At 51.7% G+C, this 18,734-nt stretch overlaps 2 protein-coding genes across 13 annotated transcripts in view; one reads left to right on the top strand and one right to left on the bottom strand.

Annotated features, from left to right (window-relative positions):
- The window catches only part of LOC137420643 (7SK snRNA methylphosphate capping enzyme), a 69,788-nt gene extending 59,547 nt beyond the window's left edge, over window positions 1–10,241 (bottom strand). For 2 of the 9 annotated variants that reach the window (XM_078772456.1, XM_078772457.1), the window contains exons 1-2: window positions 9,995–10,125; window positions 4,403–4,466 (exon numbers count right to left, since the gene is read on the bottom strand). In XM_078772456.1, the coding sequence (XP_078628582.1) occupies window positions 4,403–4,424 (22 nt within the window). In that variant the 5' untranslated portion in view covers window positions 4,425–4,466; window positions 9,995–10,125. Of the gene's footprint in view, window positions 1–4,402; window positions 4,537–4,648; window positions 4,737–9,807; window positions 9,866–9,936; window positions 10,126–10,145 lie in introns of those variants that run through there. The other 7 variants (XM_078772454.1, XM_078772458.1, XM_078772455.1 and 4 more) reach the window with 6 other exon arrangements.
- LOC137420650 (cytidine deaminase) overlaps window positions 3,435–18,734 on the top strand; it is a 75,753-nt gene continuing 60,453 nt past the window's right edge. The window contains exons 1-2 of one of the 4 annotated variants that reach the window (XM_078772466.1): window positions 3,435–3,511; window positions 13,892–14,080. In XM_078772466.1, the coding sequence (XP_078628592.1) occupies window positions 13,912–14,080 (169 nt within the window). In that variant the 5' untranslated portion in view covers window positions 3,435–3,511; window positions 13,892–13,911. Of the gene's footprint in view, window positions 3,512–10,263; window positions 10,325–12,380; window positions 12,697–13,891; window positions 14,081–18,734 lie in introns of those variants that run through there. The other 3 variants (XM_068105888.2, XM_078772464.1, XM_078772465.1) reach the window with 3 other exon arrangements.

Below are 18,734 nucleotides of genomic sequence, written 5' to 3'. Positions count from 1 at the left end.
GCTAATATTTGGACATGAGTGACCAAGTGATGTGGCTATCAAGGATATTTTTGATTTATTGATTAATCATTTCATCTATTAATTATTTATTGATTAATCGATTAATTATTTATTGAGTAATCAATTAATTATTTAATTTTTTATAAATGACTTATTTAATTAAATTTCTAAAAGATACATCTTCGGATGAAGCACTAGTGGTTTAGTTATGCGATTAGCCAATTGATTATGAAAATATTTTGTGATAATCTTTTATTGATTTTAATTATACAATTAATCAATCAATTGGTGTACACCTCTCCCTCCCAATGCAGCCTCAATGAGCTGCACTGCGGTATTGCCGGGCGCCGGAGGCGCCCCGGCAATGCCGCGCTGCAGCATATTTCATTATTTGGCATGGGGGCGGTGTACTTTGAATGTATGTGTACTTGTTTGTTTGTTTGTTTGTCCGGGCGATATCTCAGCCATCCTTTGAGCTAGGAAGCTGACATTTCGGCACAATAGTGAGCAAGTACTTTCTCAAAAACGGTATTTTTTTGTTTTTTGATTAATCAATTAATTGAGGAGTTATTTAATTATTAGCGATTAATTAAGAACTTATTTAATTAATTAAATTTACTTTCTCTTCTGGCCATTATCTCAGGCGCCTTTTGAGTTAGGAAGATGATATTTGGACATGCCAATGACAAAGTGATTTGGCTGAAAAATATATTTTTGATTTATTGATTAATCAATCAATTAATAGATTAATTATTTCATCATTTGATTAATGACTACTTTTTTTTTTTTAAGTTACAGATTCTGATGAAATGGTGGTGGTTTACGTGTTCTATTAGCGAATTGATTAATTATTTCATTTTAAAAATGATTATTATTTATTTATTTTCATTATTAAATATTTCTTTATTTTATTTCTCATCTGGGCAATATCTCAGGCACCTTTTGAGCTAGGGAGCTGAGATTTGGACCTGACAATGACCAAGTGATTCGGCTGCAAAGGGTATTTTTGATTTATTGATTAATTAATTAATCCGGTGCTCCTGCCTCACACCTAGCTCGACTTCACGCTGTTGAAGCCAAAGCTTTCAGAATCATTGGAATCTCCTGCGATGAAGCAAACTCCGAGGGTCTTTCACTCACTCACCGCAGGAAGGTTGGTGGTCTTTCTGTCTTCTACCGACTCCTCTCCGGCCTTGCTCCCCCAGCTCTCTCTGTGCTCTGTCCCCCAAATATTCCTCCAGGTCGCACAAGATCTGCCAGCAGATATTTATTTTCTTTCTCTTCTGGCCATTATCTCAGGCACCTTTTGAGTTAGGAAGCTGATATTTGGACATGCCAATGACCAAGTGATTTGGCTGCAAAGGCTATTTTTTATTTACTGATTAATCAATTAATCGATTAATTATTTGTTTAATGACTAAATATATATATATTTTTTTTTAAGTTACAGATTCTTTACAGTTACAGATTTTAAGCCAAAGGCGCCCCGGCAATGCCGCGCTGGAGGATATTTAATTATTTGGCATGGGGGCGGTGTACTTTGAATGTATCTGTACTTGTTTTTATTTATTTTTTTAACCAGAGGAGTTCAGGGACGTGCCCCTGGCAAATTTTGAAAATAATATGTTAAAATATGCATTTGGGGGAGAGGAAGGGGAGAAGGGTGATCCTGTCCAAATTGTAACAAAATACAACTATGCAAATTATCTGGATATTTGGTTTGGGAAATATATTTCACCTGAACATCCATTTCTCAAAAGATTATTTTCAGTTAGCATTCTGTTATCATGAAATAAATGAATACTGAATACAACAAACCTTTCCAGCACTTTCCAGGACCCCCTTCATGTTTTCTACGAATTTGTTTACTTGACGGATACTGGATTTGTTAACACCATAATGTCTGCCCAAAAGACCATGCCTGGCTCCCTGTTGTGTGATAGTGGCCATTTTGATTTTATTTCCTGTGTGATAGTGGCCATTTACATTTTATTTCCTGCATTAAGTGGGTTTTCGTTGTATTAGACCGAGTGTACTTTATTTATTTATCTGCCCATTTTCTAGCGTGTCTATCTTTTGTCCTGGGATTCTCCATTTGCCGTCGTTGGGCCTTCTCATAATGTTTGGTGTGGTAACCAGCCATTACATATTTAGCAAGGGAGAAACCATTTCGGTGCGGCTTTAATGGCAAATCCCAAGGGAGGTTAAAATTGGTAAAGTTCACGAAACAGAGATCGGCAGAATTAACAATTCTAACCACCCCTTCCAGCAGGGGAAGGTAAACACACGATGCTAAGTGTACAAGGGAAAGTTGCAAGTCCGAAATAAACAAGCACCAGCAAGTCGAGAGTCTGACAGATTTAGTTAATGTGGTGGTGGTGGTGGTGGTGGTGGTGGTGGTGGTGGTGCAGCATAGGCATGACGGGTCAAATGGTCTCCTCCTGCGTCAAAGTTCCTTGTTAAGATTTTTTGGTCTCCTATCGAGGTGGTCACAAACTTCACGACCAAAAGACATCATCAGGTTTTGCATTTGTGTGCCGCAGAATGGAGTCTTTACTTCTTGCAATGTAAAGACGGTACTTCAGTAATTTCCGTGAAGTTCATAGGAGGGACCAGCTATGGGGAAATCCAACAACGGGGGCTGTTTCCGTAAGCACCGACATAGACAGACGTTCTCCTGCCTGGCAGGTATCTGATCACGGTAACATGCTTGCAAACTTTTGTACCAGGCTATCTTCTCCAAAAAATACCTCACAATGGGAGTAATTCACACAATCGTGGTCATGATGTGTTAGCATTGCACCCCATCCAGATGAAATTGGTTCAGAAACGATTCAGTATATCGGAATAGCACCTCAATTCCCGATAATCACGGCACGTTATTCAAATGGGGTCAAATGACAAAAATAAGGATTTCCGTACACATATGGAAGAGTTTGATACGTGAATCAAATAAGACGTCTCAAACCTCTCTATGTTCACTTAATCTCACACACACACACACACACACACACACACACACACACACACACACACACACACACACACACACACACACACACACACACACACACACACACACACACACACACACACACACACACACACACACACACACACACACACACACACACACACACACACACACACACACACACACACACACGGGGGGGGGGGGGGCAGGGCAGGAGCCTGGTGGCATTGGGACCTCATCCCTTATAAAGAGAAGAGGAGGAGAAGAAGAATAGATAATGTTGGAATTTCATCGATTTGAGACCTTCAAAATGGTGCCATTGTTGGCTGATATCTCCACACGTCGGTGGGTTTCAGGAGATGGAATGGAGACATATTAGGTGCGTGTGTGTATATATATATATATGCTGAGTGTGCATATGTGTATGTATATATATATATATACACACACATGCATCGTTGGTTGTTATCTCCACTGGCGGATTACAGGAGGTGGAAGGGAGTCCTCCCAGAACCCAAAGTATCCACATCCTCTTCGGTAAGGGATCACGGTTCATGGACCAAGCTGTTCACCTTTTTCAGAGTTTTGCTCCAAGCTCTCTTTTCAGGATCGTCACCGAGCCCCGGATTGCCTCCAGTTGTAGTTCATTTGTTGTAATATTCCCGGAGATGGTTTTTTAAATCTCAGTGAGCTTATTCTTCCTCATTCCTGTTGCTCCAATTATATCACTGGTTCAATTTCGATGCTCTTCAGCTTCCAAGATCTCTTCACCTCATTCTTGAGGTCCTGGTATTTGGTCAATTTCTTGATTTCTGCATTGTTTAGGCCAAAATTGCCTCATTTTCAATGATTGCCCTTGGTTTGTGTTATGTGTGCGTTTGTGTCATACAAGCACAAAGTACACACCAGTCTAAAACACTCCACCCTCTGTCCCGACCTTCCACCACATCCCCTCCCTTTGGTTCTGTAATAGCAACATGTCCTCTTATCCAATGCAGCTTTTGAGTGCCTGTTTGATTCTCCCATCTGAACACGCACTGAGGATGCCGTGATACCAGATATATATTTATTGTTAATTTTCCATGTCTGATTAATGTCCTTGTAATTCATGGAGAATAACATTGATGCCCATCGATACTGATGCCCCCCTCCTGTATTAATAAGTGCTCGCTTCTCCAAGAGCCTTATAAACGATGGGAGAAAAGTAAATATTTCCTTGAATCAAAATTATCACGTTTATACAAAAAATGGCAAATATTACATGTTGTTGACAATCGTGTCTCATAGGCCTCTTGACTGGGAGGCAACAAACATTGGCAATGGGTGTGCAAGCAGGGGACACGTGAACATCTTCAAACAAGCATTCATATGTTGAATAATTTTCGTCAAATTTTATCTTTTTTTGTTCGTTTTGATTGTAAAACTGACCCGCATCCTCTTCTTGTTGCATGCTTCTGGGATTGCGATGCAGCACTCCAAGTTGCTGACAGAACTGAAAGGAAGTACAGAAAGAGGAGAATGGTAATGGTTGGATGTTGGTTGATGGAGAGAAGAGGGTCACAGTGCGACAGGCATGAAGTTAGCAGGTGCATCATGTGTGTCTTGCAGCAACTGAGCCTCACATACGGTACAAGCTACATGAAACATCAAGTGCTACTCATCTGAAATCCCCACCTCGTCTTTCATCCATCAGTCACCACTTGGATGCATCAAGCTCCTTTAGCCATTTCCACTAAGCAGCACTACGAGATATTAAATTCCCTCCACAATACCATACCAATATACCACCCAACACCAATCCCCAATCCCCAATCTCCCCCCCACACCAATCCCCAATCTCCCCCCAACCCAACACCATCACCCCAATCTCCACCCCAACCCAACACCATTCCCCAATCTCCCCCCCAACCCAACACCATTCCCCAATCTCCCCCCCAACCCAACACCATTCCCCAATCTCCCCCCCAACCCAACACCATTCCCCAATCTCCCCCCCAACCCAACACCATTCCCCAATCTCCCCCCCCCCCAACCCAACACCATCACCCCAATCTCCCCCCCAACCCAACACCATCACATCACCATCACCCCAATCTCCCCCCCAACCCAACACCATCACATCACCATCACCCCAATCTCCCCCCCAACCCAACACCATCACATCACCATCACCCCAATCTCCCCCCCGACCAACCCAACACCATCACCCCAATCTCTCCCCCAACCCAACACCATCACATCACCATCACCCCAATCTCCCCCCCAACCCAACACCATCATCCCAATCTCCCCCCCAACCCAACACCATCACATCACCATCATCCCAATCTCCCCCCCAACCCAACACCATCACCCCAATCTCCCCCCCAACCCAACACCATCATATCACCATCACCCCAATCTCCCCCCCCCAACCCAACACCATTCCCCAATCTCCCCCCCCCCCCAACCCAACACCATTCCCCAATCTCCCCCCCCCCCAACCCAACACCATTCCCCAATCTAACACCATTCCCCAAACTCCCCCCCCAACCCAACACCATTCCCCAATCTCCCCCCCCCCCCAACCCAACACCATTCCCCAACCCAACACCATTCCCCAAACTCCCCCCCCAACCCAACACCATTCCCCAATCTCCCCCCCCCCCAACCCAACACCATTCCCCAACCCAACACCATTCCCCAATCTCCACCCCCAACCCAACACCAATCTCCCCCCCAACCCAACACCATTCCCCAATCTCCCCCCCCCACCCCAACCCAACACCATCACCCCAATCTCCCCCCCAACCTAACACCATTCCCCAATCTCCCCCCCAACCCAACACCATTCCCCAATCTCCCCCCCCCAACCCAACACCATTCCCCAATCTCCCCCCCCAACCCAACACCATTCCCCAATCTCCCCCCCCCAACCCAACACCATTCCCCAATCTCCCCCCCAACCCAACACCATTCCCCAATCGCCCCCCCCCAACCCAACACCATTTCCCAACCCAACACCAATCCCCAATCTCCCCCCCAACCCAACACCATTTCCCAACCCAACACCAATCCCCAATCTCCCCCCCAACCCAACACCATTCCCCAATCTCCCCCCCCCCCCAACCCAACACCATCACCCCAATCTCCCCCCCAACCCAACACCAATCCCCAATCTCCCCCCCAACCCAACACCATTCCCCAATCTCCCCCCCCCCCCAACCCAACACCATCACCCCAATCTCCCCCCCAACCCAACACCATTCCCCAATCCCCACCCCAACACCAATCCCCAATCTTCCCCCACCCCCCAACCCAACACCATTCACCAATCTCCCCCCCAACCCAACACCATTCCCCAATCTGCCCCCCAACCCAACACCATTCCCCAATCTCCCCCCCAACCCAACACCATTCCCCAATCTTCCCCCCCCCCCCAACCCAACACCATCACCCCAATCTCCCCCCCAACCCAACACCAATCCCCAATCTCCCCCCCCAACTTAACACCAATCCCCAATCTCCCCCCCAACCCAACACCATTCCCCAATCTCCCCCCCAACCCAACACCATTCCCCAATCTCCCCCCCAACCCAACACCATTCCCCAATCTCCCCCCCAACCCAACACCATTCCCCAATCTCCCCCCCAACCCAACACCATTCCCCAATCTCCCCCCCAACCCAACACCATTCCCCAATCTCCCCCCCAACCCAACACCATTCCCCAATCGCCCCCCCCAACCCAACACCATTCCCCAATCTCCCCCCCAACCCAACACCATTCCCCAATCTCCCCCCCAACCCAACACCATTCCCCAATCTCCCCCCCCAACCCAACACCATTCCCGAATATCCCCCCGCCAACCCAACACCATCACCCCAATCTCCCCCAATCTCCCCCCCCAACCCAACACCATTCCCCAATCTTCCCCCAAACCCAACACCATTCCCCAATCTCCCCCCCAACCCAACACCATTCCCCAATCTTCCCCCCAAACCCAACACCATTCCCCAATCTCCCCCCCAAACCAACATTCCCCAATCTCCCCCCAAACCCAACACCATTCCCCAATCTCCCCCCCAACCCAACACCATTCCCCAATCTCCCCCCCAACCCAACACAATTCCCCAATCTCCCCCCGAACCCAAAACCATTCCCCAATCTCCCCCCAAAACCCAACACCATTCCCCAATCTCCCCCCCAAACCCAACACCATTCCCCAATCTCCCCCCCAAACCCAACACCATTCCCCAATCTCCCCCCCAACCCAACACCATTCCCCAATCTTCCCCCCAAACCCAACACCATTCCCCAATCTCCCCCCCAACCCAACACCATTCCCCAATCTCCCCCCCAACCCAACACCATTCCCCAATCTCCCCCCCCAACCCAACACAATTCCCCAATCTCCCCCCAAACCCAATACCATTCCCCAATCCCCCCTCCCATCCATCATATTCCCAAATTTTTCCCCTCCCATCCATCACATTCCCCAATCCCCCCTCCCATCCATCACATTCCCTAATTTTCCCCTCACATCCATCACATTCTCTAATTTTCCCCTCACATCCATCACATTCTCTAATTTTCCCCTCCCATCCATCACATTCCCTAATTTCCCCTCCCATCCATCACATTCCCCAATCCCCCCTCCCATCCATCACATTCGCTAATTTTCCCCTCACATCCATCACATTCTCTAATTTCCCCTCCCATCCATCATATTCCCGAATTTTCCCCCTCCCATCCATCACATTCGCCAATCCCCCCTCCCATCCATCACATTCCCTAATTTTCCCCTCACATCCATCACATTCTCTAATTTTCCCCTCCCATCCATCACATTCCCCAATTTCCCCCTCCCATTCCCCAATCCCCCTCCCATCCATCATATTCCCTAATTTTTCCCCTCCCATCCATCACATTCCCAAATCCCCCTCCCATCCATAACATTCCCCAATCCAACCCAACACCATTCCCCAATCCCCCCTCCGATCCATCACATTCCCTCATCCCCCCCTCCGATCCATCACATTCGCCAATCCCCCCCTCCGATCCATCACATTCCCCAATCCCCCCTCCCATTAATCACATTCTCTAATTTCCTCCTCCCATCCATCACATTCCCAAATCCCCCTCCCATCCATAACATTTCCTAATTTTCCCCTCCCATCCATCACATCCCTAATTTCACCCTCCCATTCCCCAATCCCACCTCCCATCCATCACATTCCATAATTTTCCCCTCCCATCCATCACATTCCCCAATCCCTCCTCCCATTCCCCAATCCCACCCAACACCATTCCCCAATCCCCCCTCCGATCCATCACATTCCCTCACCCCCCCCCTCCGATCCATCACATTCGCCAATCCCCCCTCCGATCCATCACATTCCCCAATCCGTCGTCCCATCCATCACATTCCCTAATTTTCCCCTCCCATCCATCACATTCCCCCATCCCCCCTCCCATCCATCACATTCCCTAATTTTCCCCTCCCATCCATCACATTCCCCAATCCCCCCTCCCATCCATCACATTCCCTAATTTCCTCCTCCCATCCATCACATTCCCTAATTCCCCCCTCCCTTCCATCACATTCCCAAATCCTCCTCCCATCCATCACATTCCCAAATCCCCCTCCCATCCATCACATCCCTAATTTCCCCCTCCCATTCCCGAATCCCCCCTCCCATCCATCACATTCCCTAATTTTCCCCTCCCATCCATCACATTCCCCAATCCCCCCTCCCATCCATCACATTCCCCAATCCCACCTAACACCAATCCCCCCTCCGACCCATCACATTCCCCAATCCCACCTAACACCAATCCCCCCTCCGATCCATCACATTCCCTAATCCCACCACCCATCCATCAAATTCCCTAATCTCCCCCTCCAATCCATCACATTCCCCAATCTCCCCTCCCATCCATCACATTCCCCAATCCCTCCTCCCATCCATCACATTCCCCAATCCCTCCTCCCATCCATCACATTCCCTAATTTCCCCCTCCAATCCATCACATTCCCCAATCTCCCCTCCCATCCATCACATTCCCTAATCTCCCCCTCCCATCCATCATATTCCCCAATCCCCCTCCCATCCATCACATTCCCCAATCCCTCCTCCCATCCATCACATTCCCCAATCCCCCTTCCATCCATCACATTCTGCAATCCCCCCTCCAATCCATCACATTCCCCAATCCCCCCTCCCATCCATCACATTCCCCAATCCCCCCTCCCATCCATCACATTCCCTAATCCCCCCCTACCATCCATCACATTCCCCAATCCCCCCTACCATCCATCACATTCCCCAATCCCCCCACCCATCCAACCATCACATTCCCGAATCTCCCCCTCCCATTCCCCAATCCCCCCTCCGATCCATCACATTCCTGAATCTCCCCCGCCCATCCATCACATTCCCGAATCTCCCCCTCCCATTCCCCAATCCCCCCTCCGATCCATCACATTCCCGATTGTCCCCCTCCCATCCATCACATTCCCGAATCTCCCCCTCCCATTCCCCAATCCCCCCTCCCATCCACATTCCCCAATCCCCCCTCCCATTCCCCCTCCAATCCATCACATTCCCCAATCCCCCCTCTCATGCCTCACATTTCCCAATCCCCCCTCCCATTCCCCAATGCCCCCTCCCATCCATCAAATTTCCCAATCGCCCCTCCCATCCATCACATTCCCCAACACCAATCCCCAAACTCCCCCCTCCATAAACCCTACAAAACTTGCACCTCTCATCCCTCACAGTACCTTTACTTTTTCATAGCCCAACACAAATTGAACACCATCCCCACCACTTGTCTCGTCACCCACTCACCCCCTTTATCTCTTCCTTCACCATCCCCACTTCACAGCTATCGTACACCCTCCCTTTCCCGCCTGTCTCCTCCCCCTCCCTTTCACACGAACCTCCATCCCATTACACTTCTCGACCACAAATCCTTACTATTTCACGTGCTCGAGTCAAACAGATTCCACAACCATCGTAACCGCACGGATTTCACCTCGTCTCGTACGAAAGATGCCCGTCTGTAGAAACATTTAACGCCTCAAGGCCGCAGCTCCCACAGCCGGGGTCTTAAAGGCCTGCCCAGACAGAGTCCGATAAATAATAAAAATACCACAGAGATAAAAATTCCCACAACTCAAACAAACCAAAAACGAAGATGTTTTTCTTCAAAATGCGAGTGGTTCAGCTCCGCGGTGATAATCGCCTCGGAAGTGTTGCAGCTTAGCAGGCGCATCGTGGACAGCTCAACACGGCGGAGGAAAGGGTCCTAAACGGGACCGGAAGAGGTCATGCGCTGTCAGGATCCTGGTAAAGGCCGCTGCGAGTGCGTTGAGGAATCTTTATTTTGGATTCATTAAGCGCTCATTTTGACAGAGTTTTGAATAGTGAGGACATATTTTTTTGATACCAAGTCGAGGCTCATGTAAGAGCTAACACATAGAACATATAATATAGGGAGCGGCAGATAAGAGATGGAGAGAGAGGGAAGCACAACAGCAGAGAACAGGGACATCGGGAGATCTGAAGAAGGGAGAGAGCTGGGGCGGGGTACATGGGATAAACTAGAACAGCACTCGGTGGAGAGCAAACCTCCGCCTGGTCGGCCATATCAGTATCACTCAATGGTGAAGAATCGATTCAAAAATTCTACTAGCCGGATCCGGATCTTCACCAAAATTGAACCGATTCTTCCTTGTCAGACACACAACCTGTCCAACAAGTTTTGTCCAAATCCATCCACAACTTTTTGAGATATCCTGCTATGGACTGCCTGCCCGCCACATAGGACTAGGAGCTCTATGGTCATGTCTAGCTTATCGAACTTGTTACCATTGGATTCGGGGCCCTTGAAAATGTATGTTTAGCCGTTAGAATCAAAGCTCTATGTTATTTAGAAGCTGAGATATTGAGAAAAATTAGTTCTACGGCGGCAATTTTGAAAATCCAAGATGGCCGCCATACAGGAGTCTGTGCAAATAGCAACATTGGTTTTCTGACTGACTATACAATATAGTTTCCAAAAATATATAGTTTTCCAAATCCCCCAAAAATTCCAACGAAATTACATAGTGAACCTGACTATATCTTCCTTTGAGATGCTTTGTCAAGCCTTTACTGTTGTTTCTTGTTTTGGGGATTTCTGACTTTAGCCTGGTGTTGGCTTAGCGGTTAGGGTGCTGGCTTGGGATCTTCGGATCCTGGGTTCGAATCCCGGTCGATCGCTGAATTAACGCCAGGGGGGTTGACTCAGCCTGTCATCCTTCCGAGGTCGGCAAATTGAGTACCAGTTCACTAGTTCATAAGAGCGCGACCAAGGGTTGGCGTCAGGAAGGGCATCCGGCCATAAAAACATTGCCTCAAACAGGGAACCATGATTGTCATGGGACCCGCAAGGCTAACCCCCGCACAGCGGGGAAAATGGCCTCAAAACGATCATTCATTTCATTCATTCAGTCTCCTCTTCAGTCAGTGAAATTCATGTTCCGTTGGATTTTATTCAGGAGATTGACTTGGCCGGTCTAAAACATTCCATTTTCGACCATGATGAACTCCTTGGTTGTGTTGTGTGTTTTGAATCGTTGTGTTGCTGCATGGTGAAGCGCCGCCCAATGAGTTTAGAGGCATTTTCTTGTACATAGACAGACTCTTTTAGCTCTTACTTGAGGCTCGACTCTATATAAAAATAAAAAAAGACAATATTTCTGTACACTTCCAAATTCATTCTGCTGCTGCCATTATTAGTCGCATCATTAATAAAGATGAGTGAGCCAGTTCCAGAGTCAGCCATGTAAGCCCAAGCCATGACAAGCTCCACCATGCTTCACAATGGTAAAACATATTGTTGCGGTTTTTAGAACCTTCACTAGTAAATTTTAGTAAATGTTTCCCTTATAAATGATCCCCTGTAGATATCCCCATCAATTGGCTTTGTTAAAGATCGCACCCTAGTTAGTCCATGTACAACACGTAACGAACCATAGGACCTCTCCGTAGTTATTTCATTATTATGTGTTTCAGTTAAGGATCTGTTCCCAATAGTTGAATCTGCGTTGCATTAATCAAATAAGATAGGCCCCATTCCGTCCATTTTGCTCTCCCTCTCCAAATTGTGGTACTTCGTTTGCCAGCAGCGTTCGCCGCCGTTGCATTGGGCGGTTTGCTGGCACCACGCCGCCATAAGCCATGCGGTTAAGCCGAGGAAGAAGGGGGCGGAGCCACAAGGACAGGGTGTGGCACGTCGACTCGTCAGCAGAGGTGGAGTCAGCAAGCCCTTACCGACCAACCAGCGCCAAGGTGAGCCAACCGGTAGGCGTGTCATCGGAGCCGGCGGCTTGATTCCGACACGGACAATAAAAGCGGCTGCGAGGGACTGCTTGAACAGTTGAGTGAGAAGGTTCATGAGCAGTTGAGGAAGAAGACGTGATCCGGCAGATGAGTGAGGTACCCGACAAAGATACGGAGCATTGTAAGGAGGAGAGTGGGTCCGTTTGACGGCGACAATCCCACGCTTCATTAGCATTGTCCGACCGTGTGAGATACGAGACCAGAAGCTGCCGCTGGCTGTTCACTTCCAGCCCGGAGCGTGGACCTGGAGCGGACCTCAATGCTGTGCCTCTGCCCGAACCTTCCAGCCCTGCTGTCCCACCTGGACCTTCTCCCTCTTCCAGTCATTCCTGCCTGCTATTCCCCTTTCGTGTAAGTCTGTGTGTTTGTCCTAGGGTATAATATAAGACTGTTTAAGGCTGCCCTGTGTCCTGCTTCTTCTTCTTCGTTCTGTATATTACTTTCGTTTCTTCTTCTTTGGTTTTGGTGTACATATAATTAATAAATGTCTGTTATTTCTTACCCCTTTTGGTTTCATTCTCCCCCGATCGCTTTAGTCCCTTCTTCCAATTGAGTACCTGTGGCGCGATTTGGCCAACGTTCGGAGTCGGGTTAGTCTCTTGCTGACGGCTCAAATCGCGGATTACTAAACCGCTCGGCAAATACCATCTTGTCCGTGGTTCGAGCGGTACTTGTCTCCCTGCTTTGTGGGGGGATTGGTAAAGGTATTCGGGAGAACACCTTGACCAATAACCCTGGCCAATCTCACCCCGCAAAGGAGCGTTATAAGTACCAGGACTAGAGACGGCCAGCTTAACAGGCCAAGGGGATTAACCCCCCCTTGCTAAGGGGAGTGCTGTCTCTGAGATCCGTAACAATATATAAATAGAAATACCAAGAAATAAAAGCGGACCTTCAGTACTCTTGCCTCATATTCATCTTCTGATATCAAATTGAAATTTCTTCAGTATATTGCAATAATATCAAATTTCACTTCACTGTTCCAATACTTATGGAGGGCACTGTGGAAGAAAAATAATTCATTCAGAATGATCAATCATATGTTTGTTTTTTTTGAAAAGAGAATTCATAACCATATCGGGTAGTGCAGAGCTCCATTAATCATGTGAACTGCAAAGCATTTTGGGTAGTGCTATGAGCAAAGGGACAAACTTGTTTTCCATGTTTGTGTGAAAATTATTGCAATGTCAGCTCCACACGTAGAGGAATGCAGAAGTTGGAATCTCTTTTTTGCTGGAACATCTGGTGTTTATCTCTGGTGTGCATGTTAATGCTTTAATAGAAGGTATTCATTCAATCGCCACATGGAGTGAATTTATTGCTCATTGTTTATTTATTTATTGCACATTTATTGCACAAAATGACTGGGAAGATGAGTTTGTTGTCTTTACATGATCAATAAAATTAGTCGAAGGTCTAAAGTCTTGTTAAGTTGAGCTTTTAAAACCATATTCAAACAGTTAAGGAACAGTCTGAACTTTAGGCCTTTTACAGTTTTATGTATTATAAACTTAATTGTAACATTGGTGATCTACTTGTGTTCCAGATGTGAGCTAAAAACACAAAATGGCTACTTTGGTGCAAACGGAGACGAGTTTATCGGACAAGATGACAGATTCCTGGGAAGTGGATTTGATTAAGCTGAGCCAGGAAGCAATGGCTAAGGCCTACTGTCCCTACAGCAAGTTTCCTGTTGGGGCCGCACTTCTAACGACTGATGGGAAAGTATTCACAGGTGAGATCTTTCATTTTATCTTCATGATATTGTAGCGGCTACCGCTGGGTTTTCACAATCGCCTTGCACCTATCAAGGACGCGGAGCGATCACCATGCCAGGCTCGTCCAGGACGCCCGGGCAGGCCCGCGCTCAACTTGCCAGGCCGCAACCAGGACGCTCGGCCACGCCCCCTCTCGCCTTTCCTGGGCAAACGCTCCGGGATAATGTGTGTATATATATTGCTGCCCGATAAACGGGCTTTTGAGAGTACCTGAGTGTTTTGTTTGAATAAAGCAACTCGGACGAATTCCAGCTTTTTGTCGCGTCCATTCTTCCGATCGACGTGGGAGCCCGAGCTCCTTCATTGGTGACCTACCGACATGGACACGGCAGTGGCCCTTAAACTGCCTACCTTCTGGGAGGCTCACGCGGCGGTTTGGTTCGCACAGGCGGACTCCCTGTTCGCCCTGCGAGGCATCACGGCCGACGACACCCGCTTCCACCATGTGGTAGCAGCGCTTGGTTCAGCCACCGCGGCCCGCGCCCTGAGCCTCCTCGAGAGCCCGCCAGCCGCTGACAAATACGGCGCGATTAAAAAGCTCCTCCTCAACGCTTTCGCCCTCCCATCGGCAGAACGCGCACGGCACCTGCTCGACCTGCCCGAGCTCGGCGACATGCGCCCTTCCGAGCGAATGGACTACATGCTTTCGCTGCTCGGCGAGCACTCTCCGGCATTCCTGTTCCGGGAGCTGTTCCTCCGTCAGCTGCCTAGCCCGGTACGCCTCGCCCTGGCAAGCACGACGATCACGGATCCCCGTGCCCTTGCCAGGGAAGCCGACAAGAACTCCGCCGCAGGTCAGCGCATCGCAGCAGCGACCTGGAGCCCACCGCCATCCGACGCAACACCCATGGCGCCCGAGCACCCGGCACGGTCGACGACCGAACTGCCGACGCAATTGGCGGCCGCTACACCGAGCCGACCACCTCCAGCACGACGACCGGGGCCTCCACCTGACCAAGCGTGGTGTTACTATCATGCCAGGTTCGGACAGAAGGCCCGGACATGCCGACCCCCGTGCACCTTCGGCAGGCCGGGAAACGGCCGGGCCGGCGTTCATTACCAGCCATGAGCGCCGGCCACATGGGCAACTTACTGTTCATCACGGATAAAGCGTCCGGACGGCGCTTCCTGTGTGACACCGGCGCCCAACTGAGCGTCATACCCGCCTCTGACCAGGACAGGCAGTCCGCGGTTTGCGGCCCCTCCTTGGTTGCGGCCAACGGATCGGCCATCCGCACCTTTGGCCCGCGCAACGTCACCCTCTGCTTCGGCGGCCAACGCTTTGCTTGGACGTTTGTAACCGCAAACGTGCCCATGGCTCTGCTCGGCGCCGACTTCCTCTGCGCACACGGACTGCTGGTGGACGTCCAACGGCGTCGTTTAATCAACGCCGAAACCTTCAGCTCCCTGGTATGCACATTGAGCAGCTCCGCGCCGACCGAGCTGGCATGCGCCCTCCCGGCGGCGAACGAGTTTGCTCGCCTGCTCATGAAGTTCCCGGCCCTCACGCGGCCGACGTTTTCGGCCGTCGCAGTACGGCATGGGATCGAGCACCACATACCAACCACGGGCCCGCCGGTCTACGCCAGAGCCCGCCGCCTCGACCCAGCCAAGCTCGCCGTGGCCAAAGCCGAGTTCGACGCTTTAGAACACCTCGGCATCGTGAGGCGCTCCGATAGCGCGTGGGCTTCGCCACTACATATCGTCCCAAAGCCAGGGGGCAGCTGGCGCCCATGTGGCGACTACCGCCGCCTTAACGACGCTACCACCCCAGACAGGTATCCGATCCCGCACATCCAAGACTTCTCCGCCCGTCTGGCGGGACGGGTCATTTTTTCGAAAATTGATCTCATAGGGGGATATCACCAGGTACCTGTCAGGGCGGCCGGCGTCCCTAAAACGGCAGTCATCACGCCGTTCGGCTTATTCGAATTCTTACGGATGCCGTTTGGTCTCAAGAACGCGGCTCAGGCGTTCCAGCACTTGATGGACGGCGTGCTGCGTGACCTGCCGTTCCTTTTCGTTTACCTGGACGACATCCTCGTCGCCAGCACGTCCCGGGCCGAGCACCTCCTCCACCTCCGAACACTGTTCGGGCGCCTCAGCGAGCACGGCCTCATCGTCAACCCGGCCAAATGCCACTTCGGCACGACGGCCGTTGATTTTTTGGGCCACCACATCACCAAGAACGGGGCCGTGCCGCTGCCAACCAAGGTCGAGGCCATCACCACGTTCCCGCGTCCCCGCACCATAAAGGCCCTGCAGGAATTCCTGGGAATGGCGAATTTTTATCACCGCTTCGTGCCCCGCGCTGCTCAACTCATGCGGCCCCTCTACGAAGCCCTCCGGGGCAAGCCGGCCAAGCACGACATCGCCTGGTCCGCAGCAATGGACGCGGCCTTCCAAAGCTCAAAGCGGGCCCTCGCCGACGCAACACTGCTCGCTCACCCGGTCCTCAACGCTCCCATCGCCCTCACCATGGATGCCTCCGACTACGCGGTGGGCGCCGTACATGAGCAATGGGTGAACGGGGTTTGGCAGCCACTCGCTTTTTTCAGCCGGCAGCTCCGGCCGAACGAGCTCAAATACAGCACGTTTGACCGTGAGCTCCTCGGTCTACACCTGGCCATCCGCCATTTCCACCACCTCCTGGAGGGCCGACCTTTCACGGCGTTCGTCGACCACAAGCCGTTGGTTTACGCAATGGCCAAGGTCACGGAGCCGTGGTCGGCCCGCCAACAGCGCCACCTCTCCGCCGTGTCGGAGTTTACCACGGACATCCGGCACGTCGCCGGCAAAAACAACGCCGTGGCCGACTGTCTTTCCCGGGCCAGCGCGAACGCGGTCCACCTGGGCGTGGACTTCGCGCTTATGGCGGCGGACCAAACCACCGACACCATGGTGCAAGCCCTCCGGGCGGCGGACACGGGCCTCCGCCTGGCCGACATCCCCTTCGCGGACACTGTCCTGCTCTGCGACGTCTCCCAAGGCCAGCCTCGCCCCATCGTGCCCATCACCTGGCAACGCCGCATCTTCGCCTCCCTCCACGGCCTTTCCCACCCGGGCCGGAAAGCTTCCCAGAAGCTGGTGTCGGCGCGATTCGTCTGACACGGCCTTCGTCGGGACGTCCGCGATTGTACCAGCACCTGCACAGCCTGCCAACGGGCCAAGGTCCACCGACACACCCAGGCCCCGCTGGCACCTTTCACCGTGCCCGAACGACGTTTCGACCACGTCAACGTGGATCTGGTGGGCCCCCTCCCCCCGTCACGGGGGTTCACACACCTGCTCACCATGGTGGACAGGACCACCAGGTGGCCGGAGGCCGTTCCCCTCGTCTCCACCACCACCGCCGACGTGGCGCAGGCTTTCATCGCCACCTGGGTCGCCCGCTTCGGCGCACCGGCAGACATCTCGTCAGACCGCGGACCACAGTTCACCTCCGAGCTGTGGGGCGCGGTCGCCCGCAACCTGGGGGTCAAGCTCCACTGTACTACGGCCTACCACCCCCAAGCAAACGGGTTGTGCGAGCGATTCCACCGCTCCATGAAGGCCGCGCTCATGGCCGGCCTTCAAGACGGCGGTTGGGCCGACCGGCTGCCGTGGGTCCTTTTGGGCCTCCGCACGGCCCCCAAGGAGGACCTCCAGGCATCCACCGCCGAGCTTGTCTACGGCCAGGCGCTACGCGTCCCGGGCGAATTCGTGCCCGACGCTACCAGTCCCTGGTCCGCAGCTCACCAGCGCTCGAACCTCCAGGAGGCCGCCCGACGGTTTGCCCCCGTGCCAACATCCCACCACGGTGACCCCCAGTCCTACGTCCCCCCAGCACTTCGCACAGCGGAGTATGTTTTTGTGCGTCACGACGCACATCGGGGGCCACTCTGGCCGCCGTACGACGGGCCCTTCCGGGTCCTGCGACGGGACGACAAGTCGTTCGTCATCGACATCGGCGGCAGGTCGGACCGGATTGCGGTGGACCGCCTCAAGCCGGCGCACGTGGACGTCGACCAACCACCATGGGTGGCCCTTCCGCCGCGGCGAGGCCGCCCCCCGTCCACGGTGCCCCCCACTTGACCACCCACCACCACACCGGACCCCCCCCCCCCACGACCCACCAGGGGTCGCTTCAGCCGGGTCATCAGGACCCCCCTCAAATTGACCCTGCCGGTGCAAGTCGATTCTGGGGGGACGTGGGTAGCGGCTACCGCTGGGTTTTCACAATCGCCTTGCACCTATCAAGGACGCGGAGCGATCACCATGCCGGGCTCGTCCAGGACGCCCGGGCAGGCCCGCGCTCAACTTGCCAGGCCTCGGTCAGGACGCCCGGGCATGCCCGGGCATGCCCGGGCAGGCTCGCCCTCAACTTGCCAGGCCGCAGCCAGGACGCTCGGCCACGCCCCCTCTCGCCTTTCCTGGGCAAACGCTCCGGGATAATGTGTGTATATATATTGCTGCCCGATAAACGGGCTTTTGAGAGTGTTGTGGAAAACCAATCAGGTCCACACAACTTTAGTCCAACTTGAGGTTTAATTCCATTTAGATCATGACATCATCCTGTAATGCAGGAAATGCAATAAGTATACGATGTGGCATCACATGGGACCATTCATA

The sequence above is a fragment of the Myxine glutinosa genome, chromosome 2 (assembly GCF_964187855.1).
Source record: "Myxine glutinosa chromosome 2, kmMyxGlut1.1, whole genome shotgun sequence".
In the NCBI taxonomy this organism is placed as follows: domain Eukaryota; kingdom Metazoa; phylum Chordata; class Myxini; order Myxiniformes; family Myxinidae; genus Myxine; species Myxine glutinosa.
Note: the sequence above shows the minus strand (reverse complement) of the source record. Positions and strands in the feature narration are given on the sequence as shown.